Here is a 26,771-nt window from a genome sequence, read left to right as displayed (position 1 = left end):
AAAGCTTTGTCCTCAATGCATCTTCAAAATAAACATGAGTCTTCTGCATTCTTTGCCCTCTGCCTCCAAGTAAGACCGTTCCTTTTCAGATCAAGAGCAACAGCCCAGTGCTCTCACTACTCAGTACAAACACATTAGACGTTTAGAACCTCACTGCACAAGCACTTTTGATTTAAGGTTTAAGAGTAGCTCGATCCCTCACAGATTTTTTTTTTTTTAAAGTTTTCCCTTACACACTTACATTTTAATTGTTATGTGTTACCAGAGGGTGTTTGCACTTACAAAAAGTTGGAAAACATGTATGGCAACACAATATTTATACCATTTAATAACATGAAGGGGCAAAAGCAAACCCCAAATTGCACCATTTTCAGCCATCAAAAGAAAAAGCCTAACAGGCATCAGTACAGAAGCTCAAAAGTCGCAGCCTACTTTTTACTGCAGGTATAAGTTGGCATGAAGTACTCTCTGTAGCTCAGAATTCAGGATACGTTCCAACTATTTCTATTCATCACCCAGACTTCAAATCGCACCCAGCTCTGGAGCATGCATTTGGCTTATGAAGCTTCAATAACATCACTTGAAGTCCAGAAAGAAATTAGTTTTAAATAAAAAATACATCTTCATATTTTAATATATGTCAGACTGTACAATAATTTGGAAATTAAACTTCAGTTCTCTGTAAAACTATTTTCAACTTGCATTTTGTTTCTAAACAGGGACTACTGACTGTGACTAACTTAAGTCTTCAGTTACTAAGGTTGACTACCGTGCAGGTATAAGCACCTCGCAGAACAGAGCATTAAAAACTCCCACCAAAACAAACTACTCTTTGGGTGAGGGCTATTTTTTCAAGTTTTCAAATCACCTGATGGGGGGTGGTAGCGGGGGAAGTCGTCTGTCTTCGCTTTTTGCTAAATGGCTAGCGTTAACAATGTCTTTCAAAACAGGTTAAGTACTTGCCCTCATATATGCATATTATCTACATATTACAATGAAATACTCATAATTGGCTTTTCACCCAAGCCAGATCTAAACCCGGATCTCCTTCTTCAGCACTGATCTTCAGTTCAGTCTAGTCTTAGTTTCCCTTGCTTACAAACACAGAAGCTATTTTAAGAACCTGATGCTTGTAACGTTTAATGTGTCTTTCGGCTCTGCTTGATTAAATGAGAATAATGAACATGTTTAACTTTGAAAGCATCAAATGCCATTTGGTAGTTCAGCAGAGAACAAGAGACTGGAAAGGACTGAGTTCAGACATCTGATCAGCCTGCTTGCTGTAGGTACTTCATTTTTGTTAAAAGCGCTGCAAAAACTACTTTGCACAGCTGTGGACACAGAGCACTGACCGGTTCAACTTTTCTCACCAATTCCAGATTGCATACGACAGAGGCCCTGACTCAAAGTGGCAGAATTTGTGGTGATCCCTTAACTTATATTGAAATATATGCTGTTAAAAGATCCAAATTTACGCGAGTCCCAGTTCTTTATAGAAAATCATGCTCTACGTTGTACTGTCAAGGAACAAAAGAAGTTTCCAATTCTGATAAAGGTAAGAGCAGCAACTGCTCTCGTTATATAGGAAAGGCCTCAGGCTCCCAATTTCAGGTCCTAGTGCTTAATTATCTTTCTCTGTTTGCAGGGATGCTGTAGCTAGTGCCACTGCTGTAACTGGCTGTGCAATGCCATGAAGCTGCATCTTGGCTAGCTTCTTCTGCTCACATTCTGTGACCAACCGATTCAACTCTGCTGCGCTGTAGCCAATGAGAGTTTTCAAGTCGCAAACAAATTTGTACACGAACCTCTTGCCTTGCACTTTGCAGATCATGTCTCCATCATAGTAATACCTGTAAAAAGAAAAAAATAAATAAAGAAAAAAATCGATGTGAATTTTCAGCATCTGTAACTTCCATATGCATCGGTTATTCACTTAAGGTCACTCAGAGGCCAAAATATGAGTCTTTTTCTCATCAAGATTCTCATGTAATTTCAGATACCAAGATACTGTTTAGGCGTTTTCTTGTATGAGAAAAGTGAAGAGGGTTGAAAATTGTCCCTGCACCTTGATACGTCAAGGAGAAACAAAACACAGTAATTATTTTATAGGCAGTCGGAAGCACCAGTTCAGAAATGAGGGTATCAGAGCAGTTTAAAAACAGCTTGGGGGGGAATAAGTTTTATATAGTGCTCTGCCTTAAGAAGAAAATGTATCGTCTCTCCCCCCTCATTATTGTCCTTTGCTTTCTTTACACTTGCCTCTGCTATTCTGAGGAAAAAAAATCATGTTGGAAACAGTTTGAAAATTAGCATTGTAGTTTTAGTTTCTATGATACTAAAGCAACCATTCCCTCCCTATTGTTTTCAAAGATGGAAGTAAAACTATAAAGGCATGTTTGGGTGGGTTGTTTTTTTTTTAGTAGTTCATATGCTGGCAAAACTACATCCTTTGCCTTTATTTACAACTAAGTGACTTCTCTAACTATGAATACTTTTTACATTGTGTCATGAAAGAATTGTCATACTGGGCAGAAATGCAGTAAAGATAACAAAGTCTACATGACTCACTGTACTCCAGAGACATTGTAAAACTTTAGGTGATACCAGTAAAACAGGAGTTAGAATTGTACAGTTTTGTTGCTGATCTTATCTCACTGCAGGCATTAATAGAACGTATGTCACATTTCTCATTAAGAAAACCTAAGTGGCTGGGACATAACTTGGACTTGATGAGCTTAACAAGCTTGTGATAAATTTGGAAAAAAATCAAACCCAAACCCAAACAAATAAACAAAACAACAACAACAACAACTCACAGTTTAATTTCCTCAAAACCATCACCCAAATGTAGTACAAATGAGCCCAGATTTCACGACTGTCTGAAACTCAATCCTCTAAGTGACATACATGCTTGTAAAGCAAAGATAATTTTGCTGGTGAATGAGAATCAAGTCAATTAAAAGACTAACTTCTGTCTCCCAGCTCTAGTGGGAAAGAGGTGATATTCCTCAATGCCATATAGTTACAGAAAAGCTTCCTCTTCAGTCCTTCTCCTCACTGCATCCCCCCAAGCTAGCACCTGCGCCTCCCTCAACTCCTCTCTATTTTCTTCTTCACATCACTTTGCTTGTTCTTTGCTGCTGCTCCACTGCCACTCAGCACTTCTCCACGCCAGCCCTATCCTCCAAAGCATCTTCCTGGCACCAGCTGAAGCATCTGTTATATGGTGTCCATCACATTCAGCTTCCCAGTGAGGCAAGGAGGTTTAGTTATAACGGGTCAGATGAACCCTGTAACCTAGAGGGTGGGATGGTAATTTACGTTCAGCTTTCAAGTACAGTCTTGTGGTACTGGGCAGAATTAGGGAAGGACGAGCAATAGCCTGGTGTATCCCTCGTGTGTGAAATACCATACAGCTTAGAGAGATACAGTATAGTTTAGCATGTGGGAACACTGGGCAGGCATTCATGTTGAATGTGAGAGGGTACTGGACATAGAGAAATTGGGGAACGGGGAGCTGTGCTCACCTGGTTCAATACGAAGCATCTGCAGAAAGCCAGAGTTTGAAAAATGTGGCCATGGCATATGTCAAATGCCACTGGCCAAGATTTTTTTGGTTTTGAAGTTACTTAACATTGTACAAGCATTTACATTTATTGTACAATCCTGTACAATAATGCCCGTCTCAAAATAATGCTGTAGAAAAATGCTTTACAAAAGTGAATACATTTCTTTAAATGATTTAGTCTGCATTACTGCTATGATCAGAAAGGAAAAAGAACCACAAGAGATTAGTCTGCGTTTATGCAAAACCATGCAAGATTCCCACATCTCATGCTAGAAACACTCAAGTTGGAATTGAGGCAATGTGGTAAAAGGATTTTTTCAATATTACGTTGAATGCATTTCTGATTACAGCATTTGCTTATTCAAAAACACAGAAAACTAAAAATAAATAAATACCCATGCAAATTTACATAGCCTTAGTTACTGGAATGTTCTGAGTCACACGAAAACTTTCTTTCAGAATAATACAGGAGATGAATTATTTTTCTTCGAGTCTCACTTCCCTACTGGATAACTAAAGAAATGTTGATTTTAGAAAACTTACCAAGGTGTATGTAACAAAAAAAGCTGCTCTTCTGTTTTCCACCCTGCCCTAGTTTCTATACTGTCTGGTTTTCCTACAGCTGGGCAGAAGAGCTAGCACATTTCTCAGTATCATCAACATTGTTTTCTGTATTAACTAACAATTGACACAGTAATTTCAGTACATTAGTAAACAAAACATATTACCATTTAATAAAAGTTTAGCTTGGCAACAGTGTTTATCATGGGAGTAGCAAGAGGCATTAAATATCCCTTCAGACATTCAAGTGTTAGAAAACATGTCAATATTGATGCAGCTGCCAAAATGGCAACATTTTCAGGAATGTGATTTCTGTAATTCTGTGACTAAAATATAAATGCAAAACTTCTCTAACAGTGATTTATGCAAATTACTGTGCAGACATCTGTTTAATATCCCAGTGATAAGAACATTATTCTAAAGTTCTTCAGCTGCCTTTGAGATCTTCTGCAGATTTTGTTGACAAACCACCAAAAAACATTAGCATCATTTACATAGTTTTTATGTTCCAGAAAGTTTTCACATATACCTTCAGTACACAAATGCATAGATTTACAAAACCAGGTTGGAAATATGGGAATGGTATTGCAACAATACAGGCTGGGGAGCAGTTCTACTGGAAAAGCCTTGCTCTGGGCAGAAGGTTGGACCAGAGACCTCCTGATGCCCTTCCTACCCAAGGGATTCTGTGATCCTACGAACAAAGTAACATTCTAATTTAATACAGAAATAATGCAAGAACAGCCACACAAGACCAAACCAAAGATCTATCCAAAACAGGATGTAGTCTTCAACAGACCAAAAGAGGATGCCTAAGGAAAAGCATGAAAGTACAGTAAGCATATATTGATGCTCTTCCTTGCTTTCAATGATCTGGGGCTCAGGAACTTCTAGAAGTTGCCTCTTTCCATACCTAATATCCTTCAAAATATTTCTTTTTTATTAATTTGTCCACTTTCCTCTCAAACTCATAAAATAATTCTGGCATCCGCAATACTATGTCTAAAGAAGTTACAAGACAGAGGAAAGGGTATAGTTAAGCTGTGTATCTGGTGCCTGCCCGTTTCTTCTGATGCCTCCTGTTCATGTAAATGAGATGCTGAGCAGTCATTCTTTACTGACTCTGTGCCATTCATGGTCTTCTAGACTTCGATTTCCCACAGTGAAAGTACTCATTCAGCATTATGCATATTGATGTTATTTAAATCCTCCCTAAAAGACTAAAGAAAGCCAGAATACGGTAACTTTACTATCATTTCTCATAGAGGTATTTAAAAATAGAGGTTGATGTATATTTTTTTTTAAACAATGCTAGATGAATTTACTTCCTTTTTAAAAAAAAAAAAATGTAGCCAAAAGTGGAAATGCTGAAAAGTAAATCTCAGATCTCAGACTTCAACCAATATGCAACTTCATTCATATAAAAAGAGTTCCTAAAACTGCTTAAATAATTTGCAGGATTAGACAATAAATATCTTCCTTGAAAACTAATCAAGAGAAATAGATTTAACCATATCAGATTAAGAAATTAGAAGTTCAATCTTAACGATTTCAGAGAACTTGGATGAATCCTCAAATGATTCCAGAGGCCCAAATAATCAAAAAGTACAAAATTCAGGTACTTGCATTTTCCCCCATTCTCAAGCACATCATCTACAGTGATTCAATAATACAAGTCTCTTTTACCAATGTCAAACTACAGAATCGTGATGGAATGAAGACAGCCTGAAACGCTTCCATTTTTCAGATAATAAGAGTTCACTATGTTGGAATAACGACAACTGTTGAAACTTACCTGTCAACTGTATTTTTCAGTTTAACATCCCTACCATAAGAACAATGGAATGGATCAATGAATACTTGAACTTAGTTAAGTTTTGTTACATACAGAAAACTACTAATGATTACATAATTACAGGAAAGTATCCGCTTTATACCATAACAAGAGCAAGACGAACACAAACAAGTAAACTGTAAAATACAAAAATAAATCAGTAATTCAGAGTATTCACGTATTTCTGCATCTTTCACCAATAATCAATATTGTTTGGCACACTACTGAAAGCATAAATGCTGAAGATACATCAAAAAGAAATATATTTCCAAAAGTGAGCCACCCAAATTAACTATCGTGTCAGTGTTCAATAATCTTGAAAAAATAAAATATATTTTCAAGAAGCTCTTGTACTAGCTTCTTTAAACAAAAAAAAAAACAAAACAAAAAAAAAAGAAAAGACCCAAAAGACACCCCCCCCCCCCAAATAAACACCTTGCCCCTAAGACTAGTATGACCTGGTGGGAAGGAGTAGCTTCTGAGAATTTGTTTATCCCTTTACTAAAAAAGCTGCAAATCTTGCATTATGATAGTTAAAAATAAAGTAGTCAAGTGGAAGCAAATCGCTTCATACTCGATCAGTTCCTAAAAAGTCTTACCTCAAAGCCCGACTAAGCTTCTCGTAGTTCATCGTGGGTTTGTTTTTGCGCTGTCCCCATTTTTGTGCAACCAGTTCAGGTTGATTCAATTTAAACTCTCCTTCATCGCCAACCCAAGAAATACAGTCCCGAGCATCTTTGTCAGTGAGAAGTTCTAATAAAAACTGCCACAACTGGATCTGGCCATTGTTTCCTATTGAAATAGGAATAACAAGATCCATTTCAATTACTTTTTATGTTCCTGTCATAGCTAAAAATTTTCAACCAACATATTAAAGCAGACCAATATAGAACATATGATGGAAGAAAAACTTGCACTTTGTTAATTTCTTCTAATTATTCTTTTGTAAAGATTTTCCTGCAAAGTCATCAGTATTAATCCATTAAAAAATAAACTGATGAATACAGAAAAAAAAATAATCAAGATTTCTCATAAATCTGTCCCTAGAACTTAAGAAAAAAAATTATATAATGCTACACATAGTCATTTGGACACATATCAATCCCCTGAATAGAACAGATTTAGCACGAGCTGCTTATTCCTCTTCAGGCATACATACACACACACACACATATACGTAATGGAAGGTGCTTTTTTAAAGAATAGTTTAGCCTCCGATTTTCAACATGAAATATTAGAAACACAAAACAGCCCCCCCCCCCCCCAAACTTCAGCTTACGTCAGTGTAACATCTTTCATGTCCAGTCATGAAGATTTCTTTTTAACTCACATATATGCAGCTAAATCCCTAAATTCTCAATGACGTACAGATAGCAGACCTAATGTCTCAAGGGAGAAACACAGACACTTCCCCACCGATGTCAGCTGATAAAATCTTGGCCTAAGAATCCTGAATGATATCATAATAGACTTTTATGGAGTGTTTAAAACAAATAAAAATTCAAGGGAAAGGAGAGGAAAGGATTTAACAGAAAAACTCAAAACAGTGGAGAGAACCAAAGCAAAAATGACAGCAAGAAAAAATAAGATTAAAAAATTCAGATGACTTATTAATAATTACAGAGTATGTACAAATAACAGTAATTCCAAAAATAAACTTCAGATTTAGTGTGCAGTTTACCAGAAGGTGCATTCATTTAACAAAACAAGAAATCTGAAACTTGCTAAATTCTAAAGCCACCGAACCGGGGAGAGGGAGGGGAATAGGGGAATAAGCAGGGCAAGTAGTAGCTAGGCTAGGATTCTACAACATATTTATTTTCTCCCCTTTCTGCAAATGGAAAGCAGAAAGGAGTTAAAAGCTTGAATAAATGCTATGCAGTGGTTTGAGAGGACACAGACTATTAAATGATAGGAAGAGAAACAATTTTATGCATTTTATTTACTGCAGGACTCAAAAGCTGCAGCACCACATTAAAATAGTGCCTGTGTGAGCTAACCAGCCTGCCAGGTCTGCATGTGCTTGCAAAATATTTTGTAGCTACAGTCCTCTTCATACCACATGGACTTCTACAAACCTCACATTTTAGAGTGACAAAGATGTGTTCTACAAAACTGTAATTCAAATTAATGAGTGTTTACTGCAGTTGCATTTAAAAATAATGGAGACAATACCTGTTCTGTTCCCAGGGGAACTTCTATCTTCCCCAGAGATCCTTGGAGCTCTCTGTACTTTAGCTGCCTTTGCACTGCTGTTTATTACTTTAATGGTGGTTGGGGTAGCAGGCTGTACAGATGCTGGAATAATCTGCACAGCTGTAAAGCAGAGAACATTGCAAAACATCAATTATAAATTGCTGGCACAGAAAGAGGCATATATTATTTATTACCTGTATTATCATAACATCTAGGAGCTAGTTTTTTCCTTTGCTAAAAAGACACACTGTATAAGTCACAATGCTAAGAATAATTTAGACTTTTTCCCTATTACATTGGAAATTGTGGGTTTAGGCTTGTCGTAGAGATCATAGATGTCACATTACTTTTACTATCATGTGTATTACATGTTTCCACAAAAGAAAAACACCCTCTCATGCCTTTGTTTTCATCTTTATGCTGTTCCCATATGATCTAATCTAATGTACTCTTCTCTATAGTCACTGTACAACCCTCCATATCTGCTATTCAAACAGCAATTAAATATCCTTCTATTGCAATGGTATAAGAGGATGCAAATGCTCTGCTCTAGCTGGCTTTAACTAATACACAGTCTGTCTATTTAACATATAAGCTGATTACCAGTCTTCTGAAAATGGATTCATTTTAATAATTGATGACACTGCTTCAGCTGGAAGAATGAGTTTCAAATAACTGGGAAGTTACTTTAATGTATTTTTTCCTAGTATTGGTTTCTAAGCAAGTCCTCTCTTCCACACTCCCTTTCAGTTTTTGGAAATGCTTTCTTTTGAAATTGTAACATTTTAATAGATCTATTAATTAATGCAAAATATAACCTAAAAACCCAGAACTCAAGACCTCAAATAGGTATCCTAGAGAGCTTATTTCAAGAGAGTGGAAAACGCACCATCCAAAATAAAAGTTAGAAACTCTCATAGTTCAGGTCATAACATCACTTTTCGACCAGTAACACAATATCAAGAAACCCAACATTTTGGTTTGAAGTTTAAAATATGCCCTCCTCCCCTCACCAAGGCAAACTACTCTCTTGAGTGATTTTCTAAATGTTGTACTATTACAACACTGAACCAAAGTAGAGTGATAAACCTGCAAACAGTTAGTTGTGTGAATTAACTGCTGGCAGAAGTACTTACGCTGATCAATAGTAACAGTTGCTATTTCTCCAGAGTGTTCTTGGCTAGCCAACACATCTGCAAATTAGGGAAAAAAAAAAAAGAAGGAAGTTTCTATTTTACCCACAAATTTCAAGTCACCTGAAGATCAAAAACTTTCATATTTCATAGAGGAAAAAAGTCAAAATTTGGTATCAGTTTGCAAGAGACATGCATAGATCATGGTCTTATGAGTAGACATTTAATACCTGTCATTCAATTTTTAGAAATAAGGATGTACATGGTGAATTGCAAGGCATCTTATAGCTAAAGCTTTTAGGGGATGGAGAATGCATGTCATGTAAATGAAGATGAAAATAGTTTTTGGTCTGCCAAGTTGCATCTAAGCACGGTAAATCTTAAATGCACACATAAATTATTGTATTAGAGACATACAGTGCATCACTTATCGGTTATGTTGTGTACAATCTAAGGATTTCATTGCCTATGCTTAATAATCTTCACTTCTATATGACAGAGACGTCCATTAAATAACTCACAATCAATATTTAATTATAAAACTGTCAAATTCAAGAGATACACAAACTAAAAATCTTTATTAAAACAAAGGAGGAATCATCAGTCATTACTTCCTCCTTATTAGTTACGAAGTTTGATGAAAGACAGGCAAACAGTGTTTAGTATGCAGACATGTTTCATAACAGCAGACATTCTCACTAGTACCTCCTGTTATCTTTATCGATGCCCTCATTTTTACTGCCAATATTAGAGGAAAAACAACTGCTCACAATCAGCTTCATCTTTAAAGGAAGGGGGGGGTGAGAGCAAAGAGAGAAGCGGGGAGGGGGAATAAGTAGAATCAGTTACAGGAAAATGTCCCATACACTTTCGAAGAAGCTCCAAATGGCTCCAGAGGATTTCTCCCCGCGGGACGCGCTGGAAGAAGTCTTCTTGACTGAGGCTGCAGAGCTCCCGCCCGGGAATGCTGAGCGCATTGAGGTCAATGTCAGTCATGCTGAACTCCTTCATCACCCACAGCACCCAATGGAGCACCTGGTCTGTCGACCACTGCACTGGGTCTGGGAAAAGAGAGACAAAACTGCAAATCGCCCCATTATATACTGCAAGGTTTGTCCTCACTGAGGATACAAAGCTAGTCCATACTGTAACTGACAAGAATGAAATACAAGTGGCTACTGATCCACAGCATTCAAACAAGCGTAACCAGGAGTTAATTTTTTTTGTACAACCTTTTCTGAAGGCCTTTTACAAAACTTTATTTAGGGGGTTCTTGTTACCTACATGTTTGTTTATTTTTTAAAAGGTCCTGCTTCTATGCCAGTCAGTGCTGCTATTCAGTTTAAGTCCAATGATGATATATTTTCAATTATACAACAACTTCCATAAGATAAAATACATAACACCAAGAAGTGTCGTTACCATGACCAAATCTGACTGGATGGGAAGTTGACTCCTCTTAAAATGCTGATGGAGTGGTGTTGCTTGGTGGGGAGACAGAAAGGGCAAAAAAAGGGATTTTCTTTAGCAAAAGCTTTTACATCAGAACCACGCCCAACATTTCTCAAACACAGAAAATAATTATTTTTCTTTTTCCATAGGGCTTTAGTTTCAAAAAAGAGCAGTCGCTCTCACACTGGGATGCTCTTTCTCAAATATGTTGATCAGCATGTGATTATGACGAAATCTTACATTCTAAACTCATTCACATTATCCCAGTTTCTAAACTATTTAAAATCACCATCGTACTGGGTTTGGCTGGGATGGAGTTAATTTTCTTTATAGCAGCCCATATGGTCCCATGTTTTAGGTTGGTGACACACAGATGCTTTAGCTACTGCTGAGCAGTGCTGGCACAGAGTCAAGGTGTGACTGACTAAAGCCTAAGGGGTGGAACTGACTCTCCTACAGTGGAAGACGGCTCAGAGGACATGGGCAAGGGTGGAGTGCCCATGCAGCTCAGAGAACAATGCAAAGAAGCTGACTTTATCTCAATAAAAAGGAGATGGAAGGTGACCTTTCTTTTAGATATACAGCTATCAACAGCTGAGCGGATCAACTGGTGGTGTAAACGTCTCCCTGAGTCAGCCAGATGAGCATGGGGGGAGTGAATACATTGCTCAGCCCAACACAGAGTACACAAACTAGGCAACCAGCCAAAGAATTTCGAAGAGAACAACGGGCTTGGGCTCGTTTCAACCCATGTATTCCTTCCTGGCAACGGGGGACACCCGACATCATGAGGGTGAGCATATTAGAGACGGGTAATGGGAATCACACTGGTATTGTGATTGAACAGCATATCGCAATTGCTGTATTTTTCTAAGTGTAACTTACATTTGTACTGGGTTTTTTAGTATTTGGATCAATCTGCTAAATCAGAAATCCCATGTAGCATCAACCATCTTCAAATAAATTCGGTATTAAACATTACACCCTCCATGCATGGAATATCTAAAAGAACCTGGTCAGAGAGTATTGGACTCTGACACAAGGCCTTCTCTGTTTCTCACTCGGCCACCCCAGCAAGTAGGTGGGGGGTGCACAAGAAACTGGGAGGGGACACAGCCAGGACAGCTTATTAAGTTGTGTTTATCTTGACCCCCTCCTTTTTTTTTTTAACATGCTTTGGCCCTTTTGATTCTTCCCCCCATGCCTCTGAAGGGGAAGTGAGCAAGTGATTGGGTGGAGGCTCACCTGCGAGCTGGGGTCAGCCCCACCACAGGGGTGGGCTAATAAACACGTACTCTGTGTGTATATATAGATATATATGCCTGTGTGTATGTATGTATATATCCATATATAAAGAGATAAATATATAAAACAGTAAGTGTAACACACCACATCTAGAAAGACAACATTAAATAAACCATTAAACCACGATTTGATACAATGCATGCCTGTATTTGAATCAAACAAGCCACAGCATCAAGTTCTGGGACTCCCAACATTTCAACAGAACATAACATGCACGTCATTTAAATGCCAGTGCCAAACACACAGAAGTATAGACAACTCACTCAGCAGAGGAACATACAGAAATGGTAATAAATAATCAATTCGAGATACGTGCAATACATGATTTGTTGACTCGACATTTTAACATAAGTCGTCTGTTGTTTCAAGCAGTGTTAGTGTGAACAAGCTAGAAAGAGGATGGGTAAATCTAAGCATCATCTTCAAAACTTTCTTAACGCTGTATGCAATATATTAAAACACATCAATGGGTAAGAACTGGAAATGGAAACTAAAGCAGGAATATTTACTTTCACTGTCTCAAGGGCAAAAAACAGGAGAGAATAATTATGTATTTTTAAATTACGATACCCCAAACAGATGCCACCTTGACAAGTTTTTATTTTAAGAATTAAAGAAAGCAAAGCTTTCTAAGTCTATAAACACTATCTAGGAGCCACAAATCCATTTTGCTTAATAGAAGACAGTAACATTGTATCATTTTTCACTGATGCTACCTAAAACCATGTAATGTAATCCTTTGGGAAAAGCCACACCAAAAAGTTTTTGGTCTTCAAAATGCTATCAGCAGTGAATTTGCATAAAAAGAGCTGCTAATTCGTTCTCATTGACAGAACATAATCTTCAAAGTAGCAAAAATCACTGCTTTCTCTAACCAGTTCCATGGTTTCCAAGCTTTCTGCTGCTCCCTTTTCTGGTTTTATTTCTCATACCAATTAATATTTTCCTTCTTCCTAGGATCTTTGCAATGGTACCAAATTTCTGGATTCTATTAGCAGAAATACCTTTAACAGCTAAGAATTTGTAATCTCTAATAAAACCCCAAAACATAACACAAAGGGAAAGCCACATTTTAAAGACCTGCAAAAACCTAATTCTCCATTTGCAGCAAAACAGAGAAACCTGTAAGGATGAAGACACTGAACCACTACCTTTCTGGATGATGATTATTTACTGACTAGACTAGACTTTTAATATCAACATACCCTGTCTTTTGAAAAGATTCAAGGAATAATTTCAGATTAATAATTTCAGAGAAGTTAACAGAACCAAGACTCACAACTCTTTGAAGGAAACTGGCCTCTATATTTATAAATGTTGGAAAAAAAAAAGGGGGGCTTTTTTGGGGACTACATAAGAACCTTAAGAACATTCTTTATTCTCAGAAACTTCTGACTGTATCATAATGTAGAACTTAGTGGTGCCTTATTTCAATCCAAGTCCCTGCAATGTCAACTCAGATTACCTTCCGAGAAATAATAGAGTTTTAAATGTTGTTTAGCACATTTTTCTGATATCAGGAGAACACTATTATTCTTAATACATAGATCTCTGCCATAATGAGCTAGTACGATTTTCCTGGAAAATCTGCACTCCCATGACACAAAAGACATTAAAGTCACAGCTGTGGGTTATAGAGTTTTCTTAAAGCAGCAACATTATTTAAGTTTATTAACAACATTATTCAACATAAAACCAACATGGTTTTAAGTAGTTTTCTTCTTATATTAATGGAAGAGCATGCTGAAAAATACCAGTCTGCTCCTGATAATGCCTCACTTTTTTTTCAAATATTCTGCATCAAATCCCTGATTATCAACAGGCATAGCATGATGAAAACTATTTTGGAAGTGCTTGCCAATGAGAACAACAAAAAGGCATGGAAAAAGACATTGCTTTAGTTATCAAAAATACATTCAAAATATCGGCAAGCTACATGTCCTGCAAAGACCTGTGACTTCACTGGAATTCTTAAACACTTCCAAATATCCCACTTGCCAAATACATTCCAGTTTTGCAGGTCTGCTTAGATACTACAGCTTCATGTGCTGAATATGCCTTGACAGTACATTTCTGCAAGTCACAAGCAGCTCAGCTGGATAATCTCCTGAACGTGATATAGGTCTAAAACCCACAGTTTCAGTTCAATCCTAAGCAGACATTCAGAGATGCTTTTTCTAAGCTAAAATTGAATTAGCAGCCTGCTAAGTAACAATATTAATTCAAAAGAGATGATGACCTACTAGAATACTTATATTCAGTTCTGAATCATCTTTTTCCAGTATGTTGAAGTCAAGTATGGCTTTCCATGCAAAATCTAATTTAACACGATACTCGGCATGCTACAACCTATGAACAATTTGTTTCAGTATCTTTAGAGGCAACTCCCACCAAGTACTGAGTCTAGCTCAAATTCAGACGCACATGAAAAAGAGCTTTATCACTAACACACATACTTTTCAGCAGGGGAGGAAGAAGAAAACTGCTTTCTAAAAACTGCAATGACAAGAAGGTTATGGGGCAAAAAGCACGATTTTAATAAAACTATTACAAGCATTGACTCTCCTTCTCTTTAGCCTTCTCTTATGCAGATATTTGCATTGTACTTACCCATACCATAAGAAGCCTTCTCTGAGGTACTGGAGCACTTTAATTACATAAGCAAAATTAATTATCGTTTATGAAAAAACACCAATCCCCCAAATGAACAAAAGAACCCAGCCTCTACCTGAACACACACGTGCATACACACACAGAGTCATGTATTATTACCATAGGGTATTCCAAGGCGCTCCTGCTCCTTTCGGTAGCCTTCCAACGCTGCAGCCCATCGTGTCACTTGTTCAGAGGTTTCATCTGAAATTGTTGTAATATGTTTTGTTCCATCCAAGGTTATCACCTGAGCTTCCTCAACAAGGTGAGCTTCAGCCTCTGCATGATGAGCATCTGGATCAATCACTACTTCCACAGTCTCAACAGGCTTCACAATTTCAAGGATGTTCAGCTTGGGCTCTATCCCTAGGTACAGAAAGAACAAACACAAAACTTAAAGATAGCAATGCAAACATGACAAAAACATTGCTTTAAAGCATTCTGATTAATAGGTGTTAGCATACTTAGGAAAGAAGCATGACATAAAAGCATCATCAAATTTCTGCAAGCGTCCTAAACTAGAATGACATATTCTGTTATACAGTATATACTTTAGTAAGGTGAATATAAAGCTGTCCCTCTTTCCTCCCCCAGTATTACAGCTTCCTGTTCTATTTAGGTGATCCATTTAACATATCTTGAACAGAATGTTCAGCATGTGGGTATAAAGAACAAGTATTTTGGTCTGTAAGAAATATACCAAACCAAAGGGGAAAAAAAAAAAAGCAACCCCCAAAAAAACAGAACAAGCATCCACCTCTTTTCCCCAACCAAGAGGCATTTCTTTCAGCCTTTACAGTATTTCCCTGGTATCTCTGGGGTCTACACACAGGAGTTAACATTTTCCTTCAGTACCCTGCAAGAGGCAGTGTGTTCAACAGCAAGTTAAAAGAAAACTAGAAAATTCTTCATGTTTTAAGCTTCATCAGCTATTCATGTTTTGGTTTTATGTGTGTCATTTAAGATACTAGACCACAGAGGTGGAAGATATGTCTGTGTCTATTCTGCAGCAATAAAGAACACATTCACCAATGCTACTAATGCTTTGTATCACCACCTTCTCTGTCATCTTCTGAGAAGGTATTTTGTCCAACTGGTGCCTCACCAAATTTCTGACATTGTACAGAAGATTTTTCTTGTCATTATAATATGCTAAACAGAAAAAAAATCTTTCAATTTTTGTGACACATAATTTCCATTATAATAACAACTAACAACCACACTTCTTTAAGAGATTTTTATCAAACATATTTGCACATTAGAAAAAAATCTGTAAAATTCCATTTTATTATTACTTGGAAAACCTTGAGTACGGTTAGGCAGTTGAAAGTAGGATTCACAGAACATCACATGGCCAGAATAACTTCAGTATCTTGTGCCATAAGGTATTACTTTGAGCTTTACTATAGATTAGACAGGAGGGACACAATGTGAGATGATAGGTTCTGTAGGTGACGGTCTTAAAAGCTAAAACCACAGTCCACTCACAGTTTATAAGGGAAAACAAATGGAGTACTTACCTGTAGTACAAATAAGAACAAGCCAAGTCTTTTTCAGACAAGTATTCCTCTAGACTTTAAAAGGAATTCAGCTTGAGAAAAATATTAGAAAGGGAACACTACAAAGACCATTAAGTACGACATGCAGCAATATGAAATTAAGGAAGTGAAAATACATGTAGACAACCAGTAAGTGGCTGATTAGATGAAGAAACAAACGTGAAGAAAAAGCAAACAAGTACCTTACTTAGGAAAGTAAGTGTTTTATCTAGGCCATCTAAGATTAACATGCACAGCACAGGCTTGTTTTAAAGTCAGATAGAACTGGGTAAGAGAAAACACTAAGGGTTAAGATTCTTTTTTTGATCTTCAAAAAAGAAAGAAAAAAAGCTTCTGAAGAGGAACAGTTCACTCTTGCTCAACAAAATAATTCACTGTCTGTCAAATAACTACATGCCAAAAGAACTGTGAATCTACTGCTTTATCCATAGTGCAAACATGGAGATCAAAGTGATGAGTCTCTGTAGAGGAATCAGCTTATAAGTAAAAATGTTGTGAAGTAACAGTCTGCCACCTAACCTACTGCAACGTTAGATCAACATTAATTCACTGGCTTTGTCTGCATCTCTTCTCACATCTCTCCCTTTACCACGACACAAGAAAACAGATGTCCAGTCTTCCTTGGACAGCACATAAGTTGTGGAACACAATGTGACAGTGTCACACACCGCAGAAGTATAAACTGCTACAAGCAGTACAAGAATTCAAGGACATTAGCTATCAAGACATGTCCAGATGTTGCCAGTACAAGCCCCTTCACTGCTAATTGAAGCTAGAGAATGTACTAGGGTTAAGACTGACCAACAGGAAACCTGTTGGGTTTTTTTTTTTTTTTCCCCTTGAAATGTCTGGTAATAACCACAGCCAGAGACATTAGCCACACTACATCTTTAATCTAAATCAGTATGTTTCATTACATTTATGAATCGTTCCTTTACATACTAAAAATAATAAAAGCCTAGTTATTGCAAAAAACAGGTTAGAAAACACAGTCAAATGAGGAGTTACACACTTAAAACAGGACTTGGACTTTAGCTACCTAAATCCAAAGGACCTTTTGTGCTTAACCACCACTTAGTCCCACAATCTGTTCAAGTGTCTATAGTACAGCTACATACACATGCTCAGAAATTCTCAAAGCAGCTAGACACTAACCTCTTATGTCAGTCAAGTGTTTAAAAAGTAGGTGGACCAGCATCTGTTTGAGAAAATGTTATTCTTGCAGGTGTGCTTTGCGTGTGCATAACAGAAGTGAACTCAACACAAACAGCAGCTACAGACACTTTCATTCACAAACACAGCCTTGATTCATTTAAGCTTGTGTATGCAGTACGTGAACAACTTGAATGGCAGGTTAACTGGACTACCTCTTCATATACTTTGCAAACAACAAGAAACAGAAAGCAAAACTACATTGCCCACCTCCATAATACAGGCCTCTCTCCTCCTATCGCTCAAACCAATGACTGTCAGAGATTGCTGCTCTCATTCTAGCCCTTTCAATCTAGTATCTCTGTCTCCCATAGTTCATCTGAAAGAAGTGTGGCAAGTACGTCCATTCAAGCTTGCCTCTACTCTGTTGATTAGGGAAGTAGAAAAAGCAAGAAAAGATTCCTTCACGTGACAGGTTGCCAGCCAGATCTTCCACCTCTGAAGTTTTCCCAAAAAAGATTTCAACCTATGCCATACACCCAGCACTGGAATTTACAACCTGAAAAGTTTATCTTCCCTCCCTCACTACCCCTTTCTTTTCTAATCAACAACAGCAAAAGTAAGCAACTACAGATAGGATCAGAATCCATTTTATCATATCTCAAGAAAAAAACACCAATCAACCTTAACAGCTTAAGGATGGCAAAATGTTAATCTGATATTATCTATAGTCAGGCAGGAGACAGCCTTGACCAGACAAAACTTGTGTCTGGATTTAAAAAAAAAAAAAAAAATTTGCTATGGAGGTCTTCAAAATTAAAACTTTTTTCAAATTCTTTGACATACAATGCAACGCAGTTACTCAGATCCCTACAGACTTGCAAGAGCTTTAGTTCAAAGCAGTACAGAACAGGGCTGCACTCAAAATTGCTGTTCTCACAATGGCAGGAGAACCATATACATCTCCATTCTTCAAGTCAGAAGAAAGGAATTAAGGCAAGGCGGAGTGACAGAACAGTCTTTCCAGTAAAAGGAATAAACAGGACTGATATTTTATCTGCTGTAACTTATATTAAGATATCTTTGTATGAAATGTTATAAAAGAACTACAATGGACTGTATTTAATCTGGTGCTTTTTCCTTTGAATTTACAGACGGCTAATCAAAATTTGACAGAACACTTGAATTGACATAACAGCTTTTCTCTTCAGAAATAAGAGAGTCCAATCCATCACAAGGATTAGCATCGCTGATTACTGCTAGCCAAATTCTATATATTATACAAATTGGGAAAAAATAAAAATAAGTAAATCAAGAACCTTTCAATACCTCATCCATACAAGAAAAGTATGTGGATGGTGTAATAAGCTGTTTTTTCCCTCTGGCTCAAAGGGACACTGCAGTCAGAGCTGACAGGTCCATTTCCCTGTTAGTGATCCAAATATCTTCCTTTTATTATTTATATCCATGCTGTTTGTTTTCTGATATTCCATCCTGCCATATTTTACTCGCCTTCAACCGACAGATTTCTTATGAGTTGCTTAAGTGTCAAGCATCATAGCCTGAAAAACGACACTGAGGATTGTTCCAAAGTTATGCAAAATTACTTAATACTCAGGTGTTTCTTTTAAGGAGGGAGAGAGAAAGAGGGGGAAAAGTAGAAAGAAGCTCCTTGTGCTATATGGTCATGCACCTCCATTAAAAAAGAAAAAAAAAAACCACACAGAAGAAAAAAGAAGATAACAGCAAAGATATTTATCACCTGCATCGTTCTGAAAATGGAAGTCTGAGCACTGCATGCTACAAGTTACTGGGCATGAATTAAGAGCAGTTGTTCTAGTTCCCTGAAGGGTATTTCCACTCTATTTTTAAAACCAGAAAGGTAGTTCCATCCTCATTACATACAGGGAACTGAGGATTCAACCTAGCACTAGTCACCTGACACTCAGCATTAAATGCAAATCGTCAGTCTTATTTAATACTGTTAACACAAACCAGAAAGACTTTATTCTGTCTAATCTACCCTGAAGCCACAAGAAAACAAACTGTGCTCCCCAAATTTTGCTAATCTGCTTTGCTGACATAATTCAAAGCAGATAATCAGATACCCTACTCCAGTAGGAACTTGTTGTCACTGTTTGTTTGAAAATATGGCAACAAACATCTGTAGCTGTTCCCAGAGCCCAACATGAACATTGTCTTCAGTGAGTGGTGGCAGTCCTTCCACTCAAGACATATGGAGGGGGAAAAGGAAGACAAAAAGCAAAACAATGAAGCTACTAATTCCTGAGGATTCCACAAGGGGAAATCCTGTCATAGCTGATACTACAAGCAAATAAAAATTATGCATCAACAAATCTCTACCCACCTGTTTAATGCTCCTCTGTCACAACGGTTTACTCTGACTTCTCATCCAAAGAAAATGCTAGACAGACACTAGACAGTGATCCCAGCCTTTCATACCAGTTTTCTATTAGCTACATATACTCTCATAATCACTGAGCACACAAGCTCACTCACCTCACAAAGGTTAAACTGTCACCCACCTAGACAAAAATCTTTTGCCTGCTTAGATACTTGGTCTGGTATGAGCAACCGCTCACCCTTAATGAAAGCCTCATACTGTAACCGTCACTATTTGACCCAGGTTTGTTTTGGGGGGAGGGGGGGGGGGGTTTGTTCAGTTGTTTTTTTAACTTAGAAATTGATATGAAGTTACTGTAAAAAAACATTTCAAATAGCATCAGTCCATGACATTTGTCTTAATTATTACTACTTACAACCACAGTACACAATGAAAGAGACATTCTGAAGCTATGTGATCACTCAGTGATTTTCTCAATTTTACGGCTAGAAATAGTAGGGGATTAGGTTTGCTCACAAGCACTCCTACAATATTAATTTGGCTGTACAACAGACAAATACAACTGCTTACCTTGCCTAGATATTACTTGCACACTGAGTTGCACTGTTCCATCTGTTTTTACTCCTTGATCAAAAAGGCTTCGATCTGGGTCCAGCTTGATAAAAGAAAAAAAAAAAAAAAAGAAAAGAAAAGAAAAAAAAATTAAAAATATGTATTAGTCTCACAGTTATAAGAAACTTACTCTCCTTTTAACTTTAGAAACACTAATGTCTGCAGCAAATTTTCTGAAGAAGCGTGCAAATATTTTTAGTACTATGTAGACATAGTACATGATAGAAAGAATTCGATCGGAATTTGAAACTCGACACTTTGTTCTGTTTAAGGTAGCTTCCCTTACAGGGACATTTTTTAACCTAAAAAACAGCAATGCAACACCTGGAAGTACCTCCACTTTGTGAAAAGTATCTACAGTTCCTTTTCTCAGTTTTCAGTACCTTTATAAAAACTCTTGTCTTTAAAGCAGTATTCTCCCTGTTGTTTCTGGAGAGCCACAGATGTCTGATTATAACTACAAATAAAACATGCAGCTAAACACAACGCAAAACAGTTATGTCTAACATGTGGTGATACCTGTAAAAATAGCGTGTATGTGTGGAATTTCTCAAGTAATGTTTTGCTATCTATGCACCTGAATAGTATAAAAACCTTCTCGCTTTATTCAAATTCAAATCCAGATTGGACTCAGGGAAGTTCAGGCAGCCAGCAGCAAATGATGTGGGCTACCTCAAGACAAGACAGTATTGTCGTTGCCCTCATTCTTCTTTCACTTGCAAGGTGGTAATTTTTTGCTTTCTTATCCTCACCCCAGGATCTCCAGAAGTATTTTGATTTTATTCACACTGAGTTAGTGTGTACATATTAAATGGTCTGATGATAATGAACCTGACGTAAAATTAAACCCTTAATTGTAATTAATATACACCAAATGAAGCATGAATTCCACAAACAATTGAAGAAAGGAACGATGTATGTAAAATGCTTCTCCATTAAGAGGTTAAATCTTTCATAGCTTTTCAATTTACCTGGATATCTTGCAGGCAAATTTCATGTGCATCCAAGGAACACTGCAGTCTGGGTTCCAGCAACTTCTTAAGATTTCCAATTGGTTCATTGATGTCAATAGCCTGACTCACAAATTCTGCTGTGGTGTACGTTTGCTCAACGATGCTTAAACAGCAAATAAATATAACAAACCATTACCGACATGTTAATACAGTAGGTATAGGAAAGCTTAAAAAGTTAGAACAGCTTAAAAAAAGCTAGAGTTAGAATCAGTCACGTCATGGCTGTCCTGCACTAAAATGATGACACAGTATTGGCATAGGCATTCAGAAACATCAGTGTTATGGGACTCACGTCTTAAAAACGACCATAGACAGTTGGTGTCTCTACATTTATACAGCAGGAAATCAGAAAGTATACAGACATAAGTCAGTTTGTAAGTAGTAAAAATATACAAGGAGCTGAGAATAAGAAGAAACTAGTAAGCTGCTTTGAATCAGTTCTCCAAAACAGGTTCTTAAAGAGCAGGTCACCTACCAGCCTCAGCTATTTCTATGCAACACATTATCTGCCTCTCTGCGCTTTCAAAAACAGTTGTAAAAATTAGGAGGGAAGCGTTAGGAAGAAAAAAACAGCTTGAGGTAATTAAGTCAAAGGCTATCAGACATCGCTATCTATGGTTTCAATGGCCCTAACAACAATATAGTCAATAGATACAGAACATCATTTCTGCTCTGTTAAAAACAAATGACCCTGTATAATAGTAAAGCAATGGACTGGAGAAACTGAGAGGTTCATCTCAATTACAGAAGGATACAGTGAAGCTGAAAGGCTTGCAGCACGTACATGTAGACATACTCCTACAGACATGAAAGCAGGGGAAAAGAACTACTAAGAACATAGCAAGAGATAAACAAAACAGTTTGGGATTTAAGCAATTAAGACTGAAGAACACGATAACCCTATCCCGGTTTCCTACAGCAGCTACAGTTCCACTTCAAGAAAACCATAATTTAATTAAATAAGAAACAGAAAAACTGAAGAGAGCACAAGCAAAACTAAGACCTTTGTATTGAGCAAGAAAGTTGAAAAACTGTGGAAACGATCAATGGTAGGATTAGGGAGATCATACTGAGCCAGTTACTTCTGCCAGTATAAAGTTACTTCTTTCGCCTAGCTAGAAAACACTTCTACTTATTTCATAACCATGGCCATCTCTGAAGCATTACACAATACCCAATAATAAATCTGAATAACCAAACCTAGCGTGTGCAGCCACAAATCTGAAACCAATTACAGAAAACAAACAAATAAATGAATCGCAGCCTAAGAACCCCAAAAAGCAAAGACAGTACATACCTTTCTTCCGTGCATTCCTGTTTCTCAGTTCCATCAATTTCTATTTCTATCAGCTCCTCTGCCTCTCTCTTAGTCATGGCTAAAATGTCTTAAGAACAGAGCTATGAACAGAAAAGAATTTTTTGGTAAGTGACAGACCAACAAAACTAGATGATGGGTCGTGTCCTATCAAGCATTTTTTAAACCAAGTAACAGGATAGCTTTTTAAAGACAAGAATTCACCTAAAAAATAAAGCCAAAAGCTAATACAGATTTCACAATATGACAATGATGACAAAACCTGTTCCTCAAACAAATGTTCTAGGGGCAAACCCAGGACTATAAATGGACATGAGCACAGAGCCCAAAGCCTGTTTTTCTTGGAGGCATCCAGATTTACTGAATGTTTTTGTTATGGGCCAGCTACAGCTTTTAGTGGCTGGTTGCAAAGAACTTCTGAAAATTCTTTGAAAGTTATGTGTATTATGCCACCTAGATTCAGCTACATATTACCTTCCTAGCAAGGCTGAAAGTTGCTGCATATAAATTTAAGCAGCATTTTGCATAAAATGCTGCAACAGGAAGCTAGACAGAAGATCCATGACTTCCTCATCAGTAAATAAACTCAACAAAAAAGCGTTTATTGACTGTCCCATCTTTCCACCCATCTCTCTCACGGGCAATCACTTGATGATACATGCATAATGAGTGCATCTTGTTAAGTTCCAAACTAATGCAGTATGTTAGCAACTAAAAGGAAAGCTATTCTGTGATGATATTCTCATTGACACTGCAGATTCTCACACCCTGTAGAATACTGGAGTCTGTTGGAACGTAAGGGGGAAAGAAAGAATCACAGCCTTTGGTCTGTAAAGACATAGTTTGTATAATATCATCATGTTTCACTAGCCATCCCGTACATCATAAGTATGAAATACATATGATAAAGAACTGGGCCAAGTTACATTAACAGTTTATGACAAATAATACCACCAACTCATAGGAAAAGGAGTAGGAATCAGGAGTACAGAGGAAAAAAAAAAAATGACAGTAGAAAAAGCAAAACATGTTACTATTTAAATATCCACAATAGGAGTGATTAGCAAGGTTTCCATCCTGGAATCATTCTTTCTTGGGACTACTCTATCCCAAACCCAACTGTTAGTAAGAGAATTTATTAAAGACAAGTTAATAAGGGAACTTATTAAACTTTAAAATTTCTCAAATGGAATAGTAACCAACTGAGATGTACAGTTGTTACAAAAAAGGTTTAAAGAAATTCTAACTACTCATCTTATTACCTCCTTCAAAAACTATTACATAAAATTAGTTTTGAAGAAATCAAGTGCTGCACATGATACCAATCTACCTGCACATGATACCAATCATGATACCAATCAAGAAGCTACCAAGACTAGACAGGAAGTAAACAGCACCTCACTGATACCTCACCACTAGAAGCAAAACCAGAATCTGTTCTGCTCACAGATCTGGCTCTGTGAAAATCCCCTAACTGCCAGGGTAGGATCCACTAAACAGAGTCCTGGGAGTCCCATTTCCAAATCACTTAATCTTGTATGTCATCTTCATGATAAATGGGGAAGAATGAAACACCATTTCTGAAGAATTCACACAAGCTTAATTAAACATCTGAAAGAACTGACACCTGCATGGTTACAGGTGATCTGGTTGACTGTTAAAAGATTTTTTGAAGTTAAGGTTTGAGCAAAGTCCCTTACTGAAAAGTCCCAAAGCAGCTAACTGGTACCATAAAAAAAGGGGAAATTCTTTCCTACATTAGCAATCAGATTAAAAACCCAAAACAACAAGTTACCTTTTTTTTTTTTTGTGTGTGTGAGGAAGGGAGTTTACCAGTAAGGTCACAAAAGGGGTTAGGCTAGGATTTCTTTTCCTGGACATATTCATAACTTATTTACTGAGAAAACTGTGCAGACCTGCAGAAAGAACTCACCATCTTGAATGATTTCTGGCAGAAAACATTCAATATTGGTAAATGCAAAGTGAGGCACAGTGAGCAAATATAACAGCACAGTAACTGTATAGAATTAGGTAAGACATTTTGAAGTCCTTATGGACTGGACTCCAAATTGGCAGATGGACTAGTAACTGTTCACTCACTCTTCAAAGGTGTTTTGCAGTTGCATCTCGCAGGCTCTACTACATTTCTGGTTACCCTGGGGAGGTAGGAGCGGGGAGCACAGGCACAGACAGCAGGTACAGAAAGAGGAAGAAAGATGGTTCCATCGAGCACAGATGCAAGAAAGGGAGATGGCGGGTGGAAAGAGGAAGAATAACATTATGAAAACACATAAAGTCATTAACGGTTCAGAGAAATCTAATGGGGAAAATTATTCACTCTTTCCTACGCTAGAATAGAGAGACTCCTGATGATATAAACATTTCACAGGAAGTCTAGCAAAATTTATTGCCACAGGATGATGCAGAGATTGAAAGCATACATAGGTTCAGATGGCACTAAGCTTCCTGAGCCTTCCCTGAAGGCTACTGAAAAACAACAGAACTCAAACAGCCTGGTTTGCTGGGAGGGCCAATGTGGTAGGAATACCACAACAGCAGCATTTGTTTGGAGGAACACGTAAAACTGTGCTTGATTTGTGAAAGTTACAACCTACTGACTTCTGTTTGGTTTTTACTTTTCCTTCAACATAAAAAGCCCTAAGGCTTACCTGTTATCCAAGAAGGAATCTGACCATAATGCCCAACACAGACCTCCACTAACACAGGAGAAGGCACCCGTTAACAGAGCCTTTTTCTTCCCTGCATAACAGCCCAGTGCTATGCCAGTATCTTTTACAGCTTGGAATTTGCAGTCAGGGGAGAAACCCCACAGTTCCATTATGATCTATCTTTTCTTTTCCCTGGAACACAAGGAACTAAGTAACAAGCCCATCGCGAAAGGGGCACAAACTCTACTACTAGAATGAGCGTTTGTTATCCTACCAGGTAACTGTGAAGTGGGGGCAACTGCTGGAGCCCATACACATTACTGGGTGATACTGAAGCCCGGTCACTGGAGATACTCGTGCTCCCGAGATGCTCGGGTGGTTCAGCTGCTCGTGGAACATTTGGTACTAGCAATCCCTCTTATCATTCAAACTGGTAAAGACCAGCACAGACAGACAACCTGTCCTTTACAGATCAGCTTTTGCAAGTTATCAGCCAGTTGGGATTTAAGACAAAGACAGCGGACCACTGAACGGGGTGGAGCCATGCCAGATTTCCACTGTCTGCCTTCCTTACCAAGTCAGAAGTTAGACAATAAATCCGAACTGGGAGAAGTGGTTGTGCAGCACGTACCCGGCCGAACACCAGGAAGCAGACAAAGTAAGATGCCAAATACCCTCTTACGTTTTCACCCACAACGAGTTTTCAGGAGCGGAGACAAGTCCTGACGGCCCGGAGAGGGCTCGCGGACCTCGGCCCGGGCTGCCCGACTCGCCCCCAGCCGCCACCGCAGGACCCGCGGCGGCAGAGCCTGCCCCCCCGCCCCAGCTCCGCCGCGCTGCCCGAGGGCCTGGCCCCGCGCCCCGCCGCAGCCGCCGCCTCCGCCTCCATTTCCCGCTGGCGGGGCGGCCGGCGGCGACCTGACCCGGAGGCGCCGAGGCCCCGCGGGACCGGGGGGCCCCAGCCCGCTCCTCCGGCCGCCGGGCCGCCGCCACGGGCCCTCCCGCTGGCGGGCGGGCGGCGCCGCAGCCAGGCCGGCGGCGGGTGCAGAGCCGCAGCCGGGCGAGGCCGCTCCTCCCCGCAGGCCCCGGTTCTCCCCCCCGCCACCCCGCCTGCTTCCCCCCCTCCTCCTCCCCGGCGGCGCCTCGTCGTTGTTTGAACCCGAAACGGAAATGAGACTCGCGGCGCCGGGGAGAAACGGAAACAAAACACGGGACGGGCCGCCGGGCCGCGCCGCGCCGCGCCACACTCACCCGCTGCCGCCGCCCGCCGCCCCGGCCCCGAGCGGAGCGGAGCGGAGCGGCCGCACGACACCTCCCGCCGGCCGCGGCCCTCGCAGCTCCCGCGGGCCCCGCCGCCGCCGCCCTGAGGAGGCCGTCGCGCGCTC

General features: G+C 38.8%; 1 protein-coding gene across 3 annotated transcripts; it reads right to left on the bottom strand.

Annotated features, from left to right (window-relative positions):
- Positions 1-221: 221 nt before the first annotated feature.
- GABPA (GA binding protein transcription factor subunit alpha) lies at positions 222-26,678 on the bottom strand. 3 transcript variants are annotated; one of them, XM_075708321.1, is made up of 10 exons: positions 26,638-26,678; positions 22,700-22,800; positions 21,361-21,505; positions 20,348-20,432; positions 14,822-15,067; positions 10,159-10,353; positions 9,296-9,352; positions 8,139-8,279; positions 6,563-6,755; positions 222-1,850 (listed from the first exon to the last, which is right to left on the bottom strand). In XM_075708321.1, exons 2-10 carry the CDS (start codon positions 22,774-22,776, stop codon positions 1,622-1,624), a joined length of 1,368 nt encoding a protein of 455 aa, XP_075564436.1. In that variant the 5' UTR covers positions 22,777-22,800; positions 26,638-26,678; the 3' UTR covers positions 222-1,621. The 3 variants fall into 3 exon arrangements, with proteins under 3 accessions (XP_075564436.1, XP_075564452.1, XP_075564445.1); XM_075708337.1 differs by lacking the exon at positions 26,638-26,678 and adding an exon at positions 26,069-26,089; XM_075708330.1 differs by lacking the exon at positions 26,638-26,678 and adding an exon at positions 25,961-26,045.
- Between the last annotated feature and the right edge of the window lie 93 nt (positions 26,679-26,771).

The sequence above is a fragment of the Pelecanus crispus genome, chromosome 1, assembly GCF_030463565.1.
Source record: "Pelecanus crispus isolate bPelCri1 chromosome 1, bPelCri1.pri, whole genome shotgun sequence".
Taxonomy (NCBI): domain Eukaryota; kingdom Metazoa; phylum Chordata; class Aves; order Pelecaniformes; family Pelecanidae; genus Pelecanus; species Pelecanus crispus.
The sequence above is the reverse complement of the archived record's forward strand: the minus strand, read 5'-3'. Positions and strand labels throughout refer to the sequence as shown.

Bases quoted from the DNA above. Each gene is read 5' to 3' on its own strand.
- GABPA (XM_075708321.1), bottom strand. From the start codon at position 22,776: ATGACTAAGAGAGAGGCAGAGGAGCTGATAGAAATAGAAATTGATGGA. The intron at 20,433-21,360 runs GTAAATTGAAAA...TCTTTTATCAAG, and splicing joins TTTGCCTGCAAGATATCCAG to CTGGACCCAGATCGAAGCCT. The intron at 6,756-8,138 runs GTATTGTCTCCA...CTATTTCAATAG, and splicing joins TTCCCCTGGGAACAGAACAG to GAAACAATGGCCAGATCCAG.